Source organism: Perca flavescens, chromosome 14 (genome assembly GCF_004354835.1).
Source record: "Perca flavescens isolate YP-PL-M2 chromosome 14, PFLA_1.0, whole genome shotgun sequence".
NCBI classification, from domain to species: domain Eukaryota; kingdom Metazoa; phylum Chordata; class Actinopteri; order Perciformes; family Percidae; genus Perca; species Perca flavescens.
Genome location: NC_041344.1, coordinates 21,306,162 through 21,328,166, shown reverse-complemented (window position 1 = coordinate 21,328,166; position 22,005 = coordinate 21,306,162). Strand labels below are relative to the sequence as shown.

Genomic DNA, 22,005 nt, shown 5'->3' with positions numbered 1-22,005 from the left:
GGACTTCCAACTGTAAAAAGGCTTATTAATAAGTCCGGGGATCTGTGAAACTGTTGCTCTACACACACACACACACACACACACACACACACACACACACACACACACACACACACACACACACACACACACACACAGACACACACACATGGTAAATCAACTTTGAGTATAATCAGAGATGGTGAATATAAGTTTTTCTTCTATTTCAGCTGTGCTTTTCTGGTGCCTGCTGGACATTGTGCCGATTAAGAACGAGAAGGGAGATGTGGTACTCTTTCTGGCTTCATTTAAAGACATCACCGACACTAAAGCCAAAACCATCCAAGACGACAAGAAGGAAGGTCAGTATGTGTATGTATGTGGAAGGTGTGTTGTTATTGAATGGATTCTAAGAAAGGGAAAAGCCCTGTCATCATGAAATGCTTACTCTTTAGTATTTTGGTCTTGTTAACGCTTTTAATAAAGCAGCAAAGGTGTATGAGTTAGGGGACCAAATTGCAAACGTTGTGCTTGCTTTTGTAGACAAAACCAATCCTCAGTCTCTGTTGTAACACAAAATATGTATGATTGTCATGTGTTGAAGGAGAGTTTGTTTTCTCCAAAGAAAGATTTGTTCTCAATCAACAAAAGAACAAGTTAGGTGAGGCTCATGTCTATTGGGCAGCTAACCACAAGCTTCCAACAGCTCTGCACCGGAACTGAACCAACTTCCACTCCAACAATGAACTAACCCAGAGGAGCGTCTACCTCTTGCTTTTAAACAGGAAGCTCCTCCTACAGACAAACCAAAGTTAGTGTATTAGGACAATACAATTTAATATCTGTGTCAAAACAACAACAATTGTATTGTCATTATCATAATTCTAATTGTTGTAACACAAAAATATTTACAATGTTGATTGTTTACAGCACTTAGAACGACCATTCACTGAAACAATGAAGACCCTCCTCTGTACTGCACTCAAAATGGTATAGTCTGATATCCCTCTACTGTAAAGCCCATTGAAAGCTCTCACTTCCAGTTTGGCAGTTTGGACCCAGCAGGGAATATGGTTGGGAGCTCATTAACAAACATTTAGGTTACTTGAAATATATAACCAATAAATTAATTTGAATGTAAAGTATTATAAAAGTGGTTGTTTAAGAATGATGACAGTATGCATATTGAAATGATCTAAAATTACTTTTGCTAGCAAGTTAGCATGCTATACCCACATGTGCTTACAGCCACAGAGGCCTACAGATCTATTATGCTGGCAGGATGGAATAAATAATAGAACTGCAGAAACTAGAATTAGTCTGAGCAGTGTGCAACCTACTCTTATATCGGGTTGGATGTTGGACTGCAGAGTGCAGAATTTTGACACGTAGACAGGGTAGTGGGCTTTGTCCACAAAAACACAGGTTCACTGTTAGAGGACATGCGTCCTGTCTTATGATTTAAAAAAAAGTTTCTTTATTTAATAAGACCACAGTCTTTCCCTAACCTTGACTGTAGTGCTTTGAGTGCATCTACATAACCATGAAATACATGAAAAATAATCATGCTTAAGTTGCTATGTACTGTAAGAGTGGATGTTGTATTGAAATAGCAGATATTGTGGGAAATATGAAATGGTGGAACATTTCCATATGTGTTCTATATAACAGTAACAATTTGTGATGAGAAAAAAGTAATTATGTTGGCATTAAATGTCTTTCAAAGTGTGAATTTCCATTAGAAAGTAGAAGTATATGAACACAATTGTTACAAGACAGGGTTGTTCAAAATGTACAGCATAATGAGCCAAAATAGCTATAGATTATAAAGACACAACTTATATTCATTATATTATATATTTATTTTTGTATAGGATAAAGTTGCAGTATTGTCTGTGATGTATAGTATATCTACTTTGGACAGACGAGCGCCTTACTATAATAGCTTTGGGTCTGACAAGCTAGTTTAAATGAGAATATGCCTGTGAATATTGCAAAACATTTGCATTTTCATGCCGTTCTCAGTGCAGTTGTAGAAAGGGATGCGCTTGTCTTTGTTTCTTTAGCCACTTTAGAAGAGTTAGAAGTAAACTTGGCATGTACTGTATAACACCAAAGTTACAAGGTGCATAGAAAAGAATTGATGGACAATAACATTGATAAAATCATGAAACTTGTTTAAAAAGAGAAATAAGAACAACCTGGAGAAATGCAGATACTATGAAATCATTGGGGTATTTTCATTTTACTGGGGAAGCCTTTCAAGCCTTTCGATATACAGACACCTCAGATGTGACCCAGTCTGGGCAATGTGCAAAAGAGGGAAACTAGCATCAACAATTTCCTCTCTTTTTTCACCCCCCGTCTCCCCTCCTCACCTTCTCTGCTTTCTCCTTTTTCTGTCCTTTCCTCCCCCATTGCCACCTCCCCTATTTGCCCTACATGCCTTCGGCCTTCCCCCGTTATACACACCCTAACCCCTCCTCACCCATACTCCCTCTCTACCCCTGTAAGAAGGGCTATAAAAGTGGAGGGAAATTCATTAGATCTAAAAATAAGCATTTATCTGTGCTCCTGCCGTGCCGCATCCCCCAGGGCTGCACCGCGTTATGGATGGGCACTGTCTGTTCGCGTCGTCTGGGGTCCACACACACACACTCACACAGACACACACACACACACACACCACAGAGCGCACACACTTTCCAAAGGACACTCAAAAGCAGTTATCACTTCTATTCTCCAGCTTTGTTATTGCCCTAATCCACAAACAAGCCAATCTGGTTTTGGTCCTTTCTTGCGTGTTCACAACAGTGAGAATGGGGCTCAGAACCCAGCAGCAATAAATGCCTTCTCCCATTACCCATGTACTCAGTCTGGACACTTCACTCCTACACTATCTACTTTATCTACTACTACAATACACTTGGAAGAAACACACACACAAGCACGCCAGCAAGCGCACACACAAACCCACCCCAGTAGCAATCAACCATAGATAATCTACCATACTATACACTACACTTGGAAGAAACACACACACAAGCACGTTTCTTTAGCGCACACAAACCCACCCCAGTAGCAATCAACACAACACAACAGCCTCTCTGCACCAGTAGCAACACATCAAAGCTGGAAATTGACTTTAGCTGTAGTGTATACACAATAAGACATCAACCAATATTTATGGCAGAATAATGTAAATCACAACAGGTAACTCACGTTCTTTGACATTTACAGAAGCAAAATTATAGTTTCACTCAGAAATTGTGCAATTTGCTCAGAAATGACACATTCTTCCTGTTGCATATTCATGTTTTCTCATTCATGATGGAATTATTTTGTATTTCATCAAGCCTAATGACTGATTCAGTCATCAGGAGTTAACCTTGGGGGGTAGAGTATTGCAGGGGGGATATGTACTAACCTGTGTGTGTGTGTGTGTGTGTGTGTGTGTGTGTGTGTGTGTGTGTGTGTGTGTGTGTGTGTGTGTGTGTGTGTGGTGTGTGTTTGTGTTTGTGTTTGTGTTTGTGTGTGTGTGTGTGTGTGTGTGTGTGTGTGTGTGTGTGTGTTTTACAGATCGACGGCGTGGCAGGGTGAAAACAGGCTCTCCGTTCAGCTCAGCTCGTCTGCGGAGCAGTACAGTGCTTTACCACATCTCTGGTCACCTACACAACAGAGAGAAGAGCAAGAGCAAGATTAAACTCAACAAGGTATCATCAGGCACTTCAAACAACAGGGCAGGATGAAGGATATTTCAAAAGAGGGTGTGGGTAGACTGTAATATAGGAAGTGAGAAGATCAATGCTGCTATTGAAGCACAGTGGACACAAGCCAAGGGCAGGGAGCTGATGAGAAATATTGTGTCTAGGTGGAGAGGGGGAGCAAGAACGTGAGTTATTTGTAGCATCTTTTTAATCCCATCTGATGTAATCAGAAACCAAACATCTTTGTGACCAGAGGCAAAACATCAGGATACTGTACAAATATATAAACAACTGTAATGAATTCAAGACATACAGTAATGTGGCTAGCAAGCTAGTTTTACTGTCATGTCTCTGGATCTTACCAAACTTAAGTGTAATGCAACCTTGTGTTTAGACAGCCAGAAGCTTAAACCTGCGTAAATGATTTGCGGCCACTTGGGGGCAGCACAAGCTTTAAACACAACATAATATAATATTTGAAATTGATATGCAAAGACCCTATTTACACTTCAAGCTGACAAAAAGCAACATTAGCATTCATTTACAGTCAACCTGACAAATGTAAAAAGTCAAATATTCAGCTCCTGAGGGTTTGTACCTCTCCGCGATCAGACAGCGCACTGCACCGCCTTTCTTGTTGAAGACGCCCCGATCAGACCAGTTGCGTCTTTTTGTTGTTCTTACTAGGCAACCATCGAGTTACCCGTCCTCAGCCAACCGTTATTTTGCTGTGAAGTTAAAGTGTTGGGTCTTTTTTTCTGCTCAGTTAATTTTTTTTTTAACTCAGGGTGTTCAGGGTTCTCTTACAAATAAAACATGAGGTGCTCAGCAACGCAAAAGCAGTGAGCAAAACGCTTCACTCTCATTAAAAAACGATTACAAAAAGCCGCCCCAGGCTACTAAAGCGCAATCTGTCTGATCGGGCTATGCTCCACTACAGCATGTTAGCTCGTTGCTAAATTTGTCAGCCATTTGGTGCTAGGCAGGTAGCATCCTGAACTTCTTCATTGAAAACCGCTGCTTGCTGCAGGTAGAAACAAGGCTGATGAGAGCAGTGAGAATGTACCAGAAGTAAGAGCAAAGTTGCAGCCGCCTCAAGGTTATTTTTGTCCCTGACATGGTGCTCTTTGGATGCTTTTAAATAAACCTTAATGGTCCCCTAATACTGTATCTGAAGTCTATTTCCCGAAATTCAGCATTGGTGCAGAATTACAGCCACTAGAGCCAGTCCACAATGAGCTTTCCTTAGGACGTGCCATTAGCTATTGAGGAGGAGAGAGGTGGGGGCAAGGTGGAGGGTGGGGGTGTGGCCTTGACCAACTGCCACTTTTCTCGTTTGAAAGCCATGATGTCTCTCTCTCATGGGTAGGCCAAATTCTCTGGGCAGGCAAAGCAGAGAAAGGGGAGGTAACCTTGCTCCTCATAAAGAGCAAAATTCCAGATCGGCCCATCTGAGCTTTCATTTTCACAAAGGCAGAGCCGGATACCCAGGGCTTGGTTTACACCTATCACCATTTCTAGCCACTGGGGTACCATAGGCACGCTGGGGGAACTCATATTAATGTTAAAAAACCTCATAAAGTGAAATTTTCATTCCATGGGACCTCTAAATTGTTTTTAGTTAGCACGCTAGGTTGACAATTCACAGTACATTTTTACATTTTTAAATATATTTTTTGCGTACAGGCCTCATCTTGGTTTAGCCTTGGCTACATGCACGCTCCGTGATGGAGTTGAACTGTCAAAACAAAGTAAGTGGATGAAACAGGTTATTGCTACTTTATCACTTTTGTTTTCTTATCCTGTCCAGAATGTGTTTGGGGATCTGCCTGCTCTGCCAGAGTACAAGGTAGCAGATGCCAAGAAGTCAAAATTCATCTTACTTCACTACAGCACATTCAAAGCTGGTTGGGATTGGCTGATTCTACTTGCCACGTTCTATGTTGCTGTGACGGTGCCCTACAACGTGTGCTTCATCGGTGATGACGACGACCTAACCCGCACCACGACTGTCAGTGATATCGCAGTGGAGATACTGTTCATCATAGGTTAGTTTCAGACTTGCAGAACTGAGAATTACACTTTTTTATAAACTATTCAATTCAATTTAAGTGCAAATATATTATTATATATTTACAATAACCAAACCCCAAACTCTATTTGTTTGTCTTTCCTGCCAGACATTGTTTTTAATTTTCGCACAACTTATGTCAGCAAATCGGGTCAGGTGATCTTTGACGCTCGACAGATCTGCATCCATTACCTGACCACATGGTTCATCATTGACCTGGTGGCCGCGCTGCCCTTTGACCTGCTGTATGCCTTCAAAGTCAGCGTGGTGAGTAGCCATTAGCTTGTTGTTTAACCCCCAGGGTTTAATATAAAACATAATCAATGAGCTACTATTCATTCACATTGTAAATGTATTAGTTCTTTTATTTAAAATACAACTTTTAATGATAAAAAAGTTGTATTCAAGCAATATTTTATATAAAATACAATTCTCTGAAAAAATTAAAAACAATTACAGTAAAAAGAAGCATGGAAGGAATAAAGAAAGAATAAAAAAGCAAGTTATAGAACATGACTTTGAATACTGTAAAACCCCAAATCTCATGATGGATGAATTGCCCAGTAACAGAGACCAAGTCTCTAATCCTGTCAACACAGTGATGCATTATAAAATCTAAAGGCCCAGACAGAGCCAACGGCCAAACATCGGCAGAAATGGCAGTTGGGCTAATCAGTCTCCCCAAATTGGTAAAAACAAAAGTGCCTCGGAACACACCAAAGCAACGGAACGTAATACGTCTCCATAAAAGCAGGCAACACTAATCTGTATTGTCGCCTAAAAATGAAAACCGGCAGCCGATTGGACAAATGCATCACGTGGGTCTGGTTTCTCTGGAAATTCAAAGACAGACTGTCATGGCGGCTTGTTCAGAATACGATCTCATATTGTACTAAAATAGTTCACCGAAACTTGTTTCTGAAAACATTTTAAGTGAGAAATAGGCCATGCAGTTGCTGAATCTGTCTTCATTTCAGATCAACTAAGGTCAGTTTAAAAGATTATCGTCAGATTTTGAGAGACTCTAGTCACGCTCATTCTGCTCCCCGTTTCCGGGTTAGCACTCTACCAATCAGATGGGTCATTTGAGTATGACTGGCGGCAGTGCCCGCCCCGCCGATTATACATGTCAAATCGGCCAAAATGAAGGACGATGGCCCCTCGGACGGACGATGGCACAGAACACACCGAACAGACTCAAGTCACTGACCTCGCCAGACTGTCCAACGGCCGATTATCGGCTCTGTGTGTCCGGGCCTTAACACCGCCTGCACATTTGACATCATAAGAATAGATTACATGGACTGTTTCCAGCGCTTCTTTGATTCTTCGCATTGATTCCACATACTGTACAAGGCCTGAGAAAACAATGAAACTTGTATCATTAAAACCTTTTTTTCTGTTCTGGTTGTGTCCAATACATGGCCCCCTTAAGAATACTTGAATGGAGGAAGAAACGTAGATCTGGAGCAATTAGGAAGACGTTCTTGTCTTGTCCGCGGCTGAATGATATCACCCAATGGAAGCACTGCACAATAGGGAGGTTTTGATTGGTTACTTATGAAAGTTTTTGCTTTCTGGTCTCTCATTTAGGGAAATATTTGCTGTTTCCACTCACTCAACCACTGTAATGTGAGTGATGAGGTCCAATATACAGTATTGGATTTCATACAATTGCTAGCTATCAAAGTTTGTTTATTTGGATCCCAATTAGCCTCTTATATCACTATTGTTTTGGGATGCATATAAAGAGACAAATCAACACTTACAAACAACTCACAATTACAACTGCAATACAACACACAACAGTTACACTATTAAAAAAAAAAGTATGACAATAATCAGTCGCATCATGATGACAACGGAGGAACAAAGTCTATTTTCCTAAAGTTGCTTTTTTAATCACATTTTAAAACAAGACATGCTGTTCTCATGAGGCAGCATGGTGGCCCAGTGGTTAGCACTGTGGCCTCACAGCAAGAAGGTTCTGTGTTCCAATCCAGGTGGTTCTGGGGCCTTTCTGTGTGGAGTTTGCATGTTCTCCCCATGTTTGCGTGGGTTTCCTCCAGGTGCTCTGGTTTCCCCCACTATCAAAAACATGGACAAGGTTCTCCAGGCAGTGCCCTTGACCAAAGCACTGGCTCAGATCTGGAGTTGGTCCCCGGGCGCTGTGATTGGCTGCCCACTGCTCCCTTGGGGGATGGGTTAAATGCAGAGAATGAATTTCGCTACATGTACATGTATGTGACAAATAAAGTACCTTTACCTTATCAGTCGATTGGATGTAATTCGTTCTAATTCTGGGCAGTATAAACTTCCTTCCAGCCATGTCTAAAAAAAATTCTACGTATCTCTACTACAAATTGTTTGGGGAATCCTCATAGAACAACAGAAATCAAACTAATAATAAAAACAATAAATGATGAACTATTCCTAAGGAAGATGTGTTCAATGTAATAAAAGAAACACAGAAAGATTAGTGGTAAGACTGAGAGAAAAGAGAAAGAGCAGAAAGAGCAGGAGGAGTAGCCCCCCCAAAAAAATGCTGTGAAAGAAAGTGTGAGTGGAGGGGTGGGCACAGTGACAGGCCGCTTCAGGCGAAGGTGCCTGTTTGGTTCCAGACTCTATTAATGGAAATACCACGCTCTCCCAGCAGTAGCTTGGGATTTGGGTGCTGCCGCCGGGCAGAGGGAGTGGCTAATAATTGCTAAGCATTTTGCATGATGTCCCCTAAGGACGGAGCATTCAGACTGATGTCCCCTTTGTGAAAAGAAGCCATCTCTCAAAAAAAATAAGCCAAGGGGCCACAACACTCTTTCTGCATTTTTGGCATGTTTTACAGTCTGTCAGGTGATCCCATTTACCCTTTCCACTCTTTTCTTTTTACTTTTATTGTTTGTCCAATAAATATATCTTCTTTATTTCATTCCTATTTTCCTATTTCCCATGATCATCCCTCTTACCTGATAATCTGGTTTCTTCCTTTTTTGTGTGAGTGTCCCACAACAAATGTATGTGAAAGGATAATTTGAATAAAACACATTCCTTTGAGAAAAAACTAAATTGTGTTGATGTTTGTTGAGGTAGTTTAAGGGTGCTGGAGTAGTTTTTTAAAGAACAACAAAAAAGTAAATTTTTACTGTCTTTCACCGCACTTCTTATTTACTTCCAAACCCAACTGGTTGAATCTAGCTTTCATATTTTGAAGACAGTAATATTAAAATCATCTACCCACAGTGGTCAGCAGTAAGATGATGATGAAAGCACTAGTCTCCTGTAGTGATAATGCCTTTACACCAGGGCCAAACACAGAAATGTGTTATTAATACTTAACAGCTGCAGTTATTGTTAAAGCTCCTATAAATGCTCCTGGGCCTGGAGGCCTAGTTGGTATCGGAGAAAAGTGTTATGGATGCTTATGGGCTCGGTGCTGCTGCATCAATGAAAATAAATCAAATTGATCGGTCACACAGTTGTGATTGTACTGTAGCACTAAAGGTGATGCTACAGGGGGAGAAATAATGAGCATTTCTGTAAAGTTATAATCTTGTGCACAAATACTACCTTAAAAAGCAGAGGAAAAGAAAGTCAATCAAGTAGTTAAATGTAAATTTCACACCTGAAGAGCAGAGGAAATGCAAATGCGAGTGGCAGGGGTTAAATGGAAGTCGTAGAGGGAAAAGTTGAAGGAGAAAGTAGCAGGAGGTGTGAATGCTTTGTTTTGTACATCACATTGCTTACTGCTTATGCTGCTGGAGGAGAATGGGCTGTGGCGCAGCCTGCTCTCGCCATAGGTGGGATGCCGGGTGGTGATAGATGGTGGAGAGGAGATGGAGCTTCTCCCCAGGGTTCGGCAGGAGGCTTCATTACCCACTCGTGCTGCACCAGTTTTCCATTTTCACAGCTAGAGTGTGCACAAATAAAACATACAGGAGAGTCAGACAGGAACAGCTCTGATAAGGACTGTCCACACCTCTTCTTCTCTTTGTTCAAACGTTTGTGTAATTCTCTCTCTCTCTCTCTCTCTCTCTCTCTCTCTCTCTCACACACACACACACACACTTTCTCTCTCCTCCTTTGTTGTCAGTCCTTTGTTGCCTATATCTCACGTCCTCCCTCTATTTATTTGAGTTATTACGTTATATATGCCTTTATGGAAAGGATTTCTGTCCCACTTTCCCAGTCACCACACCCATACACACACATACATACATGCAACATACATCCCTGTGAAAAGGTTACAAATATCTTCCATGTCCTACATCCTTGTACTAAATGTGTGTGTGTGTGTGTGTGTGTGTGTGTGTGTGTGTGTGTGTGTGTGTGTGTGTGTGTGTGTGTGTGTGTGTGTGTGTGTGTGTGTGTGTGTGTGTGTGTGTGTGTGTGTGTGTGTGTGTGTTTGTTTGTGTGTGTGTGAGTGAAAGGGAGCTATGAGGGAACATTGTGTCATGGTAATTGTGGTAAAAGTAGTTTAATTTGTTAGAGGGAAAGAAAGAGTGAGAAAAGACAGAAAATGGAGGAAGCAGGATACTAGAGAAATACCGTATGTCGATGGTGAGGATTAGAGATTAAATAAACTAAACAAACACTCCTGTGAGCAAGCGCCTGGTCATTTTATAAACAAGGACTCCTTCATCAGGAAATCTTCATATAGCTCATATTGTTGACGTGTTTACAAGCATTTGTCAAGTTCTAATTATAGAATTTAAGAGAATTTAAGCAGCCTGTAATGTTGGAGAGGACATGAAGCATGGCTAAGAGCTTTTTATCACTTCAGGCAGCGTTATTAGCGTGTGAGTGTTTGTGTGTGTATTAGGCTGGTTTATCACTCTTCCCATGAGATTTACTGTCTGCAAAAACTTTCACTTTCACTTTCATAGTTACTGTTTCACTCTCTTTATAGCTGTGTCTGTTTGACTTTGCCCTTAGCAGAACACCCGAAAAAGTCAAGAAATGAAAAGGAGGTTAAGTAGTTGTGGTACTTGATCACTGCTTAGCAAGGAATGAAACACATGTTGCCCTCAGGAGATATACTGCAGTTGTGGAGAGGGAGGTGATAACGATACAGTGTTGATATACAGTATATAGTGAGGACAATGCTGTATGTTTTGGTTGTACAAGTTGACAATTCCAATCGGATAGTTTATTTTTTTTGTTTGGATGGATTGAATGGCTTAACAAGGATTGATTTGATGGATTGAATGGTTTAACAAGCGATCACTTTAATTATCAACATCATAAGAATAGATTCACCTTAGGTCCTTGGTCTTAATCTCCAGGTGTCCGTGGTCCACCTGTTAAAAACAGTACGTCTGCTCCGTTTGCTGCGGCTGCTCCAGAAGATGGACCGCTACTCTCAGCACAGCACAGTGGTCCTGACGCTGCTCATGTCCATGTTCGCCCTGCTGGCCCACTGGATGGCCTGCATCTGGTACATTATCGGCAAGATGGAGATGGAGGCCAATGCCTACAACTGGGATATCGGTGAGTAAAATAAAATGAAGCCCACAAATCCAAAAACACTTCCCAGCTCAGTTGTTGATGTTTAAAAAAGTAATGGATAATTGCAGTGAGACCCACTTAATTATTGCTTCCAGTTAATTGGGGGTACTTTTAGGCACCATACCATAACCAGGAAGTGTGTCTTCAGGCACTGTTGGAGCTTAGAGTAGTGTTGCTGGGGATTGTAATGTGATATGAAATGTATGTGTGCAATTTCACAGGCCTTTTGTACAGTATTTATTTATATTATGTCTTTGTTAGTACACTCAATCTGCTGATTCACCACAAAACATTCTACTTAAAAAAAAAAAAAGTACAATCCAGATTTAGCTATTCAGCTACAATGAGAAGGTAAACAGTCCTAAGGTCTGTTTATGAAAGTGTAAATCAAAATGATTACAATGGCATCTCATAGCATGACAAACATACATACTGACTGAGTTCTTGATGCTTATGTAATTGTTTGTGTTTTTATTTTTATTTTTATTTGTGTACAATAGTGATGCCAGATGAAGTGTTTTCATTTCATCTCCATTTTTCTAGCTGAGGGAGCCGTTACCCAGGTCTGTCATGTACTACTCGATCAATATAAAGGAAACACTGAAATTTTATGAGCAAAGATTTCTGCTTTATCTCAATTATAATGTTATTTGTGCAACTCGGTTTACATGTCAATACTCTGGTGCATTGCAGTTTTATAGCTCATTATTTCCAAATCAACAGTAGTTCTGAAAAGCTATCAATGCGTGAAACCTGCAGGGGTTTTGTTTTTCAGCAGGTAAGATCTGCTATTAACCCGTAGACCTGTTTCTCATTATGGACCTCATCCCTGTAGGTTTTCAAGCTATTAAGGCAGATGTTTATGTGCAACCAAGATTAAAAACCATATAGCATAATGAAGCACTTTACACAATAGTTGCAATGCAGTATGAAATGACAATCATCATAGAGCAATTGATAGGAAGCCACATAGGTGTGGGTTTGAAACACATAATACTGAATTTAGAGGTCCTTGTTATGGACTCATCATGTTGGGTGGGTGTTTGCAGTCCAGAGACAGTACTGCATGCCATTTGTCTGGGTTCCTGAATATTTCAGTATTTATTGATTCTTATGTCTGTTGTAAAATACGTATTGAATAGAAATTATGAGAGCAACAATTACATCAGATCTGTGTGTGCTTGCATGCAGGTGCATGTGTGTGTGTGTTGTAAAAACTGACTGAGCGAATGGCACAATTCCTCTCGTAATTCCCCCTTAGCCTCCAGGTCCCCCACATAATGAGGCCCCATTGGGCTGATCTTTGGTCAGTATCGATGACCTTGCACTGCTTGCAATTACCTCCCACCGGTGTCTTCATAACTGGTTCCGGGTCAGCATTGACTGCGTCATGAGAACAATGCAGATTTCTCTTCACCAATTACTGCATTTCAGTGTCATGAAATAACAGGTCAGTGCACGAGGCAGGATTAATGAGTTGTATCCTAATTATGTGTTGTGATGCTGAACTGAGCGTTGAAGTCAGGCAGCTATGAGAGGCTTCCATCCAATTACCATTCATCAGTGTCTGCAGGAGACTCTCCTGGGATCAGCTGCCTGTCCTCACACTGTACTGACCAGGGATCAGTTTAGGTTCCCAGGCATCTGATCTGCTTCTACTGTTAAATCCAATACACGGAGGAAAGCACTGCTTACAGTACCACAGTTTCCATAACAATGCTGTCAGCTTTGTCTGCATCTATACTATGCTTCACTGCACCAAGCTTTGTGATGACTAATCGCATGGTGCACTTGTAGTGATAGCATCAGGAATGCAAGAAGACTGGAAAATGTGTGAAAATATAAAAGGTTTTGTAATGAGGCTGTATAACTATTCTCCCAAGGTTGCCTCTTAATGAGATGCTTTTGTGGCAGATAGAGAGGTCCAATGTTACTAGCCTGGAACACACAATAAGATTGCTTTATAGTTACCAGCTCTAACCATCCATTTCTCCTTCCATCCATCAATATCCCCTTATTACACCATCTTAAAAACAGGATGGCTGCATGAGCTTGGGAAGCGTCTGGAGTCGCCTTACTATGCCATAGGAGGTGTGAACGGGACCGTCAGCGGCCCTGCCATTCGCAGCGTCTACATCGCCTCACTCTACTTCACCCTCAGCAGTCTGACCAGCGTGGGCTTCGGCAACGTGTCGGCCAACACTGACATCGAGAAGATATTCTCTATTTGCGTCATGCTTATAGGAGGTACGCAGAATGCACACATCAGCGATCACGTGTATTCTAAAAATAGAATTATATTTCCATCTACTGCTAATCCATGATATCTTGGTTTAAGCATTTAATAGCAATATTAACAATATCAGATTTCAATCAGACATGTTCAGTTTTATTATCTTCCAATAGAAAGTCTAATGTGTATTAAACAGAACTTTATAAGATGGTCTGATCCTGTTTAAAGTGGATCGTTACACTGTAGGTTTGGTTTTGGGGGATGAAGAGAGGTCACCGTGGCGGGGTTCTCCCTGTGGACACTCCCCACTTTGGTTCGGCTAAATGTTAAATGTCTCTGGCTGCCTGAGGGCAATACTGTAGCAGTGACAGATGCACGCACACACACACACACACACACACACACACACAATCACGCACACACACACACACACACACACGCACACACACACACACACACACACACACACACACACACACACACCGTCTCTTGTGTGTTGATGCGAATGAAAACTGTTCATATTTATAGCAGAGCATAGGTCAAATGTAATGAGATTGTGGAAGGAATTGAATAACTGTATGCCTAGAAGAGGAATTTTTTTATTTTTTATTTGATTTGGTCGGTGCTTTCATGTCCTGATATGTGTGCGACATACCTGTGGCACAGCTGGAAACTAAATAAGATTACAGTAATAGAATACGTTATCTGTCTGTCATAGCAATCAAATCAGCTCATCTCAGTCCTGACACTGATGTTCCTGACGGGGAGGAGCAGAGCTGCAAGACATGAATGCAAATATAGTATTTAACTGGTTGACTAGTTTGACTGTTAATTTGGTTGCAGAAATTGACAGCTTCCAAAAAGGAATCATGTTTAATTATATTTACATGGCAGAAATAATTATTTTAATTATCCAAATAGGGTTTTAGAAATTACATTTTCATCAGTCCCAAGTGGAGGCAGTCATACAGCCCACAAGCATCATAATACAAATATGCATTTACAGTTTTTTTCGATTGCTAAACGACAGTGGGCAAAACTGGAGTCACATGTGCAAAACTCTAACTACAGTCTGCACAGCAGCAGTTCATGTGGACCAAACTCTAGTTCGTTTTTCATTGCTTGAACACAGTTTTCAAAACTCTACACACTTATCCCATGACTTTAACCACAACGTGCACAACACTGTAGATTTACAGCACTTTGTTCAAATGCTAACACACTGCTGTCAAACCTGTAAACCACACATTCAAAACAGAATAGATTTCAGTCTGGTGCCTATCAAACACTGCTGATTGCAATTTTAGCTGAAAGCCTAAGCAAGTGTCTTGTTTTAGACTAGTTAGTGAACATATATGGTATTTATACAGTGAAAGCTCAGAAAGCCTTTTTTTGTATACAAACACCAAATAAGAATGAAACAATTATACACTGTACTGTTCGAGACAAACAGGTAAAAGAGCAAAGATACCAACATGTTCAGGTAAGATGTCTGAGGTTATATACACAGCTATAAAAAAAGTGAAAAACACTATATCTTTACAATAGTAAAACTGCGTTCTTACTGTTTTTCAGAAAGTAATGGAAGTGAAAGCAATAGAAACACCACATTCATTTGTATTTAGAAATGATGCAGACATCCAATGTGATGAAGAAAACTTGCCACATGATGCTGGAGAGAGGCAGGATTAGTCACACTATTCTTTGGTACTGTTACATATGTACCTTTAGTTTTTTTTTCCCCAGTAATTCCATAAATTGCTAGAGACAAAATACTTTACAGTTTTTTCCGATTGCTAAACAACAGTGGGCACAACTGGAGTCACATGTGCAAAACTCTAACTACAGTCTGCACTACCAACAGTCACCTGAGCTAAACAGTTCACATCACCTGCAAAACAGGCTCAGTGCAGCCAAACACTATGCACAAGCCTCACTGATATAACACACACTGTCACTCAGAACACACTGAGAGTAAAAACACTAGCGTCAAACACCAATACAGAAATTACAAACTTTTTCATCTTTACAGTTTGAACAATTTGAGTGACTTGACACTACTCAATAGTTTATTTAAGGAAAAAATATAGATTGTATAGCATACCAATTTTTACATAAGGTAAAAAAGAAGGAATGAAAATCAGCAGTTTTCTTCAATAAAGTATTTTGTCTCTAGTAATTTATGGAATTACTGGGGGAAAAAAAACTAAAGGTACATACGTAACAGTAACAAAGAATAGTGTGACTAATCCTGCCTCTCTCTCCAACTAGTCTAAAACAAGACACTTGCTTAGGCTTTCAGCTATAATTGCAATCAGCAGTGTTTGATAGGCACCAGACTGAAATCTATTCTGTTTTGAATGTGTGGTTAACAGTTTTGACAGCAGTGTGTTAGCATTTGAACAAAGTGCTGTAAATCTACAGTGTTGTGCACATTGTGGTTAAAGTCATGGGATAAATGTGTAGAGTTTTGAAAACTGTGTTCAAGCAATGAAAAATGAACTAGAGTTTGGTCCACATGAACTGCTGCTGTGGAGACTGTAGTTAGAGTTTTGCACATGTGACTCCAGTTGTGCCCACTGTCGCAATCGAAAAAAACTGTAAACTGAAAAACTGCTGATTTTCATTCCTTCTTGTTTACCTTATGTAAAAATTGGTATGCTATACAATCTATATGTTTTCCTTAAATAAACTGTTGAGTAGTGTCAAGTCACTCAAATTGTTCAAACTGTAAAGATGAAAAAGTTTGTAATTTCTGAATTGGTGTTTGACGCTAGTGTTTTTTACCCTAGTGTGTACTGAGTGACAGTGTGTGTTATCTCAGTGAGGCTTGTGCATAGTGTTTGGCTGCACTGAGCCTGTTTTGCAGGTGATGTGAACTGTTTAGCTCAGGTTACTGTTGGTAGTGCAGACTGTAGTTTGAGTTTTGCACATGTGACTCCAGTTGTGCCCACTGTCGTTTAGCAATCGGAAAAAACTGTAATTGAGTACAAACTTAGCTTATTCCTGTCAAAATCTACTGGCAGTGTGGCTATAAGCATACTAGTATGAGTCTGTGTGGTTTTGGAGAGGTCTGTTCGATTGGAAAGACATAAAAATAAGACATGACTTCTCCTTGTTGTGTCTCTCACTGCACCCTTTACCTGGTTTAAGCAGTTGTCCGAGTGCATATCAAATTCATTTTGCACTGCTCTCCTTACTGTTACTGAAACAACCCCTGCTGTTCCTCTTCCTACACCTGCCAAGCGTCTTCCATTAAAAAAGCACCCAAAAGGATTTTCCTATTTTGGATCCCTGTCTTGACAGTCCATTATCTATTTATATTGAATTTATGCTTACGCTCCATTATCGCTATCTCTCCCTTATCCCTTGCACTCCTCTCTTTCTACACCTGAAGCACTGATGCACGCGTTGGTCTTTGGTAATGTGACAGCCATTATCCAGAGGATGTACTCACGCTGGTCCCAGTACCACACCAGAACCAAAGACCTCAAGGACTTCATACGTGTCCATCACCTGCCACAGAGCCTCAAGCAGCGAATGTTGGAGTATTTTCAGACGACCTGGTCGGTCAACAACGGCATCGACTGTAATGAGGTACAAACAGCACAGATTATACACTCAAGCTGGTAGAAGTCCTTATCCTCCTTTTTCAGTTAACTTGTATTTTTGACAGCATATCGGGATCAATAGTTCATTTGAAACACCACATACTTCTCAATCCTCATCATCCCTATTCAAACCCATCATAAGAGTGATAATATGATCGATACTACATGATCCTCCACCATGTAAGAGCATGTTGTTTTCCTTAGCACTGACTGACAAGGAAGGGACAGAAGTCATGAACAGAAAATTGTCTTACATTTTATAGATGACAGGATATTTTGTAACCTGGGGGTTTAAACCCTTGCAGAGATTTTTCTATGTTGCCTGTAGTTGAAGTAACACTGCAAAGTACAATCAATGTACAGAAATCTGAGATGTAGGGAATCCAGGTGACATGATTGCAGGACCATGTCAGCATACATGAAAGCGGGACAACAGGACATCACACTTAGTCCAACACAACATCCACAACATTATGGCACAAGGACAGCATATAGAAGAGACAAACAGAAAAGGATGGTGACACCTTTTCTTGACAAGCCCAGGGAAAACGGAGGCAAATAACCAGTAGTCTATAGCAGCATGTCCCTCCGGGCTGTGAATGCCTGTGAGAGGGCTGTCAGAGCCCAGACCAGCGCTTACATCACATGGAGTGATGATTATGAATCTCAGACAGTTGAATTATAGATAGGCCTGTTGATTAAAGTCAGCCTAGCTCTGATGACTCATTGATCGACTCAATGTGATGGTGAGCTCCAGATCTTAGTCCCGACAAGGAGACAGACAGATGTTTTGACTGTGTTTGACTTTTTTTTTTTAAACTGTGATAGGGGCTTTTCCAGATCATATTTTAGTGTTTATGTTGTGTGTTGTGTTGCAACTGTGTAAATTGTTTTGATTTATACAGTTGCATATTAGTGATGAATATTAGTGATTCATAGTGTTTTTAGACCTAGACATGTTTATTTTGAGGGTCGAGCATTGAGTTAATATCAACGTTCTGGGCTATAAAGACCTGTTCTTAGATGTACCATATATTGGCTGATATACTTACCATAGCACATAAAAACAAATGTTAGTTTTGTTTATTTGCTGAATATAAATTTAATTATATAAAATGCTTTATAATATGTATAATAATGTCCTTGAAGAGGGAAGTTTCTGACATTTGGAGGTTTTCCTTATCTGAATCAAGGGTCTAAGAATACAGGGTGTATCTTGTGCAGATTGTAAAACGCTCAGAGGCAAACAATTGATTATGGGATATGTAAATAAACTTAAGTAGACTTGACGCTCATGTTTCCTGTGGTGCAATAGCTTAGTAATCAAATCAAAGGCAACCAATGCTGGAAATGTGATCATTAAGTTGCAGCTTGGCTATGCTTTCAAGGCTTTCGTGCTCTACTCACTCTTGCCTGATTCCTCATTCTCTTACTCTCATTCCTTCCCATCATCTTCACAGCTGCTGAAGGACTTCCCGGACGAGCTGAGATCCGACATCACCATGCACCTTAACAAGGAGATCCTGGAGCTGTCGCTGTTTGCCTCGGCCAGTCGCGGCTGCCTACGCTCCCTGTCACTGCACATCAAGACCTCCTTCTGCGCTCCTGGAGAGTACCTCCTTCGACAGGGCGACGCACTCCAGGCCATCTTCTTTGTCTGCTCCGGGTCCATGGAGGTGCTGAAAGATGGCATGGTGCTGGCCATCCTGGGTATGATAAAGGATAGGGGGGTATGGAGGGGAGAAAGAGTGATGGTGTGTGAAAGAAGGAGCAAGAATCCCTCTGTGCCATTATTATGGTTTTACATTGAAACTCCTAGCAGCAAGCTTCATGATAAAGCTCGGTGTGTTTAATTGTGAAAAAAAACTGGGTCTGTAAATGAGCCCATTGTTTAGAAATAGGAGCATCACAATGTCCTAAAGGCTACAGATCAACCAACCCTAGTTACATGCCATTTTTTAAACAATAGTTTATTGCAGTCAGAGCCAAAGACTTGTCTTTAGCTGTGCATGCAAAATGACATGGATACATAGACAATGGACCAATAGATCGCGTTGCTCTGGATGGAGACCAGTGAAGGCTATTAGATGCACTTTTCCAGTGAGCGCTGAGCATTACTGCGCAGATAGATGTTGGGTGACATAACAGAGTTAATATTTAGGTAAGCAGAGCTGGCAGACAGATGTTTAAACAGACACAAACATTCAGCCACTACAAGTTACATATAATATATTTTATTATTTACCACTATACCATATAGACCGTTACATGATTGTCCAATTCCACACAGGTTAAACCACTCCAGTCTAGTGATGTCCAGCCGAGTATGGTCATGTCTATTCTACAGCATTACATCCTGTCCAGTGTAATCTTGTGTTGTCCAGTCCAGTTCATTTCATCAGTCCAATTCAGGTAATTTCAGTTCCATCTAGTCAAGGCCAGTTCAGTTCACTGTTGTCCAGTCCATGGTAGGTAAAGTTGAAATTAGTCTTTATAGGGTACCCAAGGCCAAATGTATATGCATTTTCATTCACAGTGTTAAATGAATGTTCGATTTGCTAGAGCAGCAGGTAATAGCATCTGTTTTCTGTGCATTCTACAGCAGAAACTGAACAATATAAAACTTTCTATTTTAGCATCAGTGATGCTAAAATAGAAATTGGCTTCTCATTAAAGGAGGAATGAGGTTCTAAAACATTTGCCAAAGCTGCAATTCAGCTAAAACTAAGAAAAGATTTTTTGGTGTCTTTATTCATTAAATTATAATAATATTTGTTATAGAAAGTGCTAATAATGTGGTAGAGTGATTATGTAAAGCTCTAATGAAAGAAAAAGGATGAACTTATATAAAAAGATGCATAAAAAAGCAAGGACTGCTCATTAAATATATATATATATATATATATATATATACCGTATATATATATATATATATATAAATATGTGTGTGTGTGTGTAAACATCAAGTTGGAGCGTATAAAGTCAAGTTTTCTCTATTTTATCATGAACTACTCTAAACTGACTCCGCCAGATGGATTGCTTTGCATTTGCTCGGCATATCCATCTGGGAACTTTCCGTTGGAGAACTTTTGTGAAGGGGCGAAAATACTGGTTAGCTGATTGGATAAACCGTCTGTCTATCACCACCTATGTTGGTGGGCCAAATCAACCAATCAGCTCAAACTCTTGCCGAAACCAGTCGGGAGAAGAGCAAAAACATATTTTCCTCAGAGAAAAGCCTCTAGTGCCGTTTTTTGCTCTTCTTTCAATGAAGGAATACTTTCTAATTCGGATAAAACTTGCGTGATAGCTACGCTCAACTCATCCGTGGAAGCTACCATGTTGTTTAGACTAACAGTCGTTTCTCGTTGCGTCACACCTAAACCCACCTCAAAACCAACGCTGATTGGTCGGTCATTTGGCGAACGGCTCCAAATTTTCTCTATCTCAGGATGCCAGACTGATCTGCAAATAGAAAACTGGAGCTCGCGAGATCAGGACGGTCTCACGAGGCTAGAACTACTCCACTTCCTTGACTACATTTTTTTTTGAATTACCCTTTAATCATCTCTATATGTATTTTTATGCGTATTGTATTCAAACAGTTTGCTTGTTCCAAACAGATTACGAATTACAAAACAATTCTGCAGTCGGTTATCTTAGCTTACCACAAAGACTGGTATCAGGAGGAAACAGCTAGTGTGGCTCTGTCCAAAAGATAACCCACCCAGCAACTCTAAAGCTCACTAATTAACGTGACTCATTTATTTAATTGATTTGTATTGCTTGGCTGTGCACCCAGGCAAGTGTTGACCTTTAAATAACATATATATTGGCATAAGTATCTTTGTGGTATCTTGCTGGTTGTTACTGTTCTGTTCTTCATAAAAAAGCAACTTGGAAAATTGGATTTGGAACTTATTCAATGCTGCTCTCCTCAGTCCTCACAGATAGTTAAACTCTCTTGACACCATCACAACCTTCCTTCCATACATACAAGATGTGAACAACCATATACATACAAGATGTGAACAACCCCCAGTCTAGCTGTATTTCCAACCACTCACATTTTCTGTGTAACACAACCTCTTGTACTGAGTGACCTTAATGGCTTTTGCTACCTCACCTTCATGACACAGAGTTATAGACCAATCTGTGTGTGTGCGTGCGTGCGTGCGTGCGTGCGTGCGTGCGTGCGTGCGTGTGCGTGTAAGTGAGTCAGTAAGAGAAAGCGAGGAAGATCTGAATCTGGTCCTCTATTCATCACTGTGTTTATCTTGATCTCTGTCAGAGTGTGTGTGTTGTTTGTCTCAGCACCAGCATGCAAGCTTTCCTGTTGAAAAAGAAATGGGTGTATATCTGTGCTTGTAGGGAGTAGGTGGAATTGTTTACTGTTGTACAGAGTGGTGTTTGTGTGTGTGGGTGTGTACAGTATGTGTGTGTGGGTGTATATGTGTGTGTGGGCTTGACAGGTGGAAAGCATTGTCTCTGTGCTTGCCTGCTGACTGTGCAGAAGGTCAGGCTGACATTGAGTGTCTGACTGAGAAAGAAAAAAACATCTGTTTCTTTTTCTCTGTATGTGTGTGTCTCTATCCCCATCTTCCTTGTCACAACACAAGTCTGTAGCCACAGCTCAGTAATAGTGAGTGATAGGATGAGGAGAAAGTGGGGATGACGGAGAGAGAAAAGAGAGAGAATAGAAGGCAGAGAGGATGTGGAGAGGAAGTGTGAAAGAAAGAGAAGGAAAGCAAAGGTAGAAAAATAGAGACGGGGAGCAGTGCTGTGGATGAGAGGAAGGGATAAGAGAAAAAAAGAAGGAAGGAGGAAAATTGAGGAGAGTGAGTGAGATTGGAAAAGAAGAGAATAGAGCTGAGGTGAAGGAAGGAAGCCAGGAGGTTAAAC

The 22,005-nt window shown here is 40.6% G+C and overlaps 1 protein-coding gene across 1 annotated transcript in view; it reads left to right on the top strand.

Annotated features, from left to right (window-relative positions):
- The window catches only part of kcnh8 (potassium voltage-gated channel, subfamily H (eag-related), member 8), a 51,685-nt gene that overhangs the window by 17,409 nt on the left and 12,271 nt on the right, over window positions 1-22,005 (top strand). Inside the window, exons 3-10 of the mRNA XM_028596871.1 lie at window positions 210-341; window positions 3,559-3,692; window positions 5,497-5,734; window positions 5,867-6,024; window positions 11,037-11,241; window positions 13,297-13,506; window positions 16,890-17,089; window positions 18,564-18,813. Coding sequence (XP_028452672.1) covers window positions 210-341; window positions 3,559-3,692; window positions 5,497-5,734; window positions 5,867-6,024; window positions 11,037-11,241; window positions 13,297-13,506; window positions 16,890-17,089; window positions 18,564-18,813 — 1,527 coding nt within the window. The remainder of the gene's footprint in view (window positions 1-209; window positions 342-3,558; window positions 3,693-5,496; window positions 5,735-5,866; window positions 6,025-11,036; window positions 11,242-13,296; window positions 13,507-16,889; window positions 17,090-18,563; window positions 18,814-22,005) is intronic.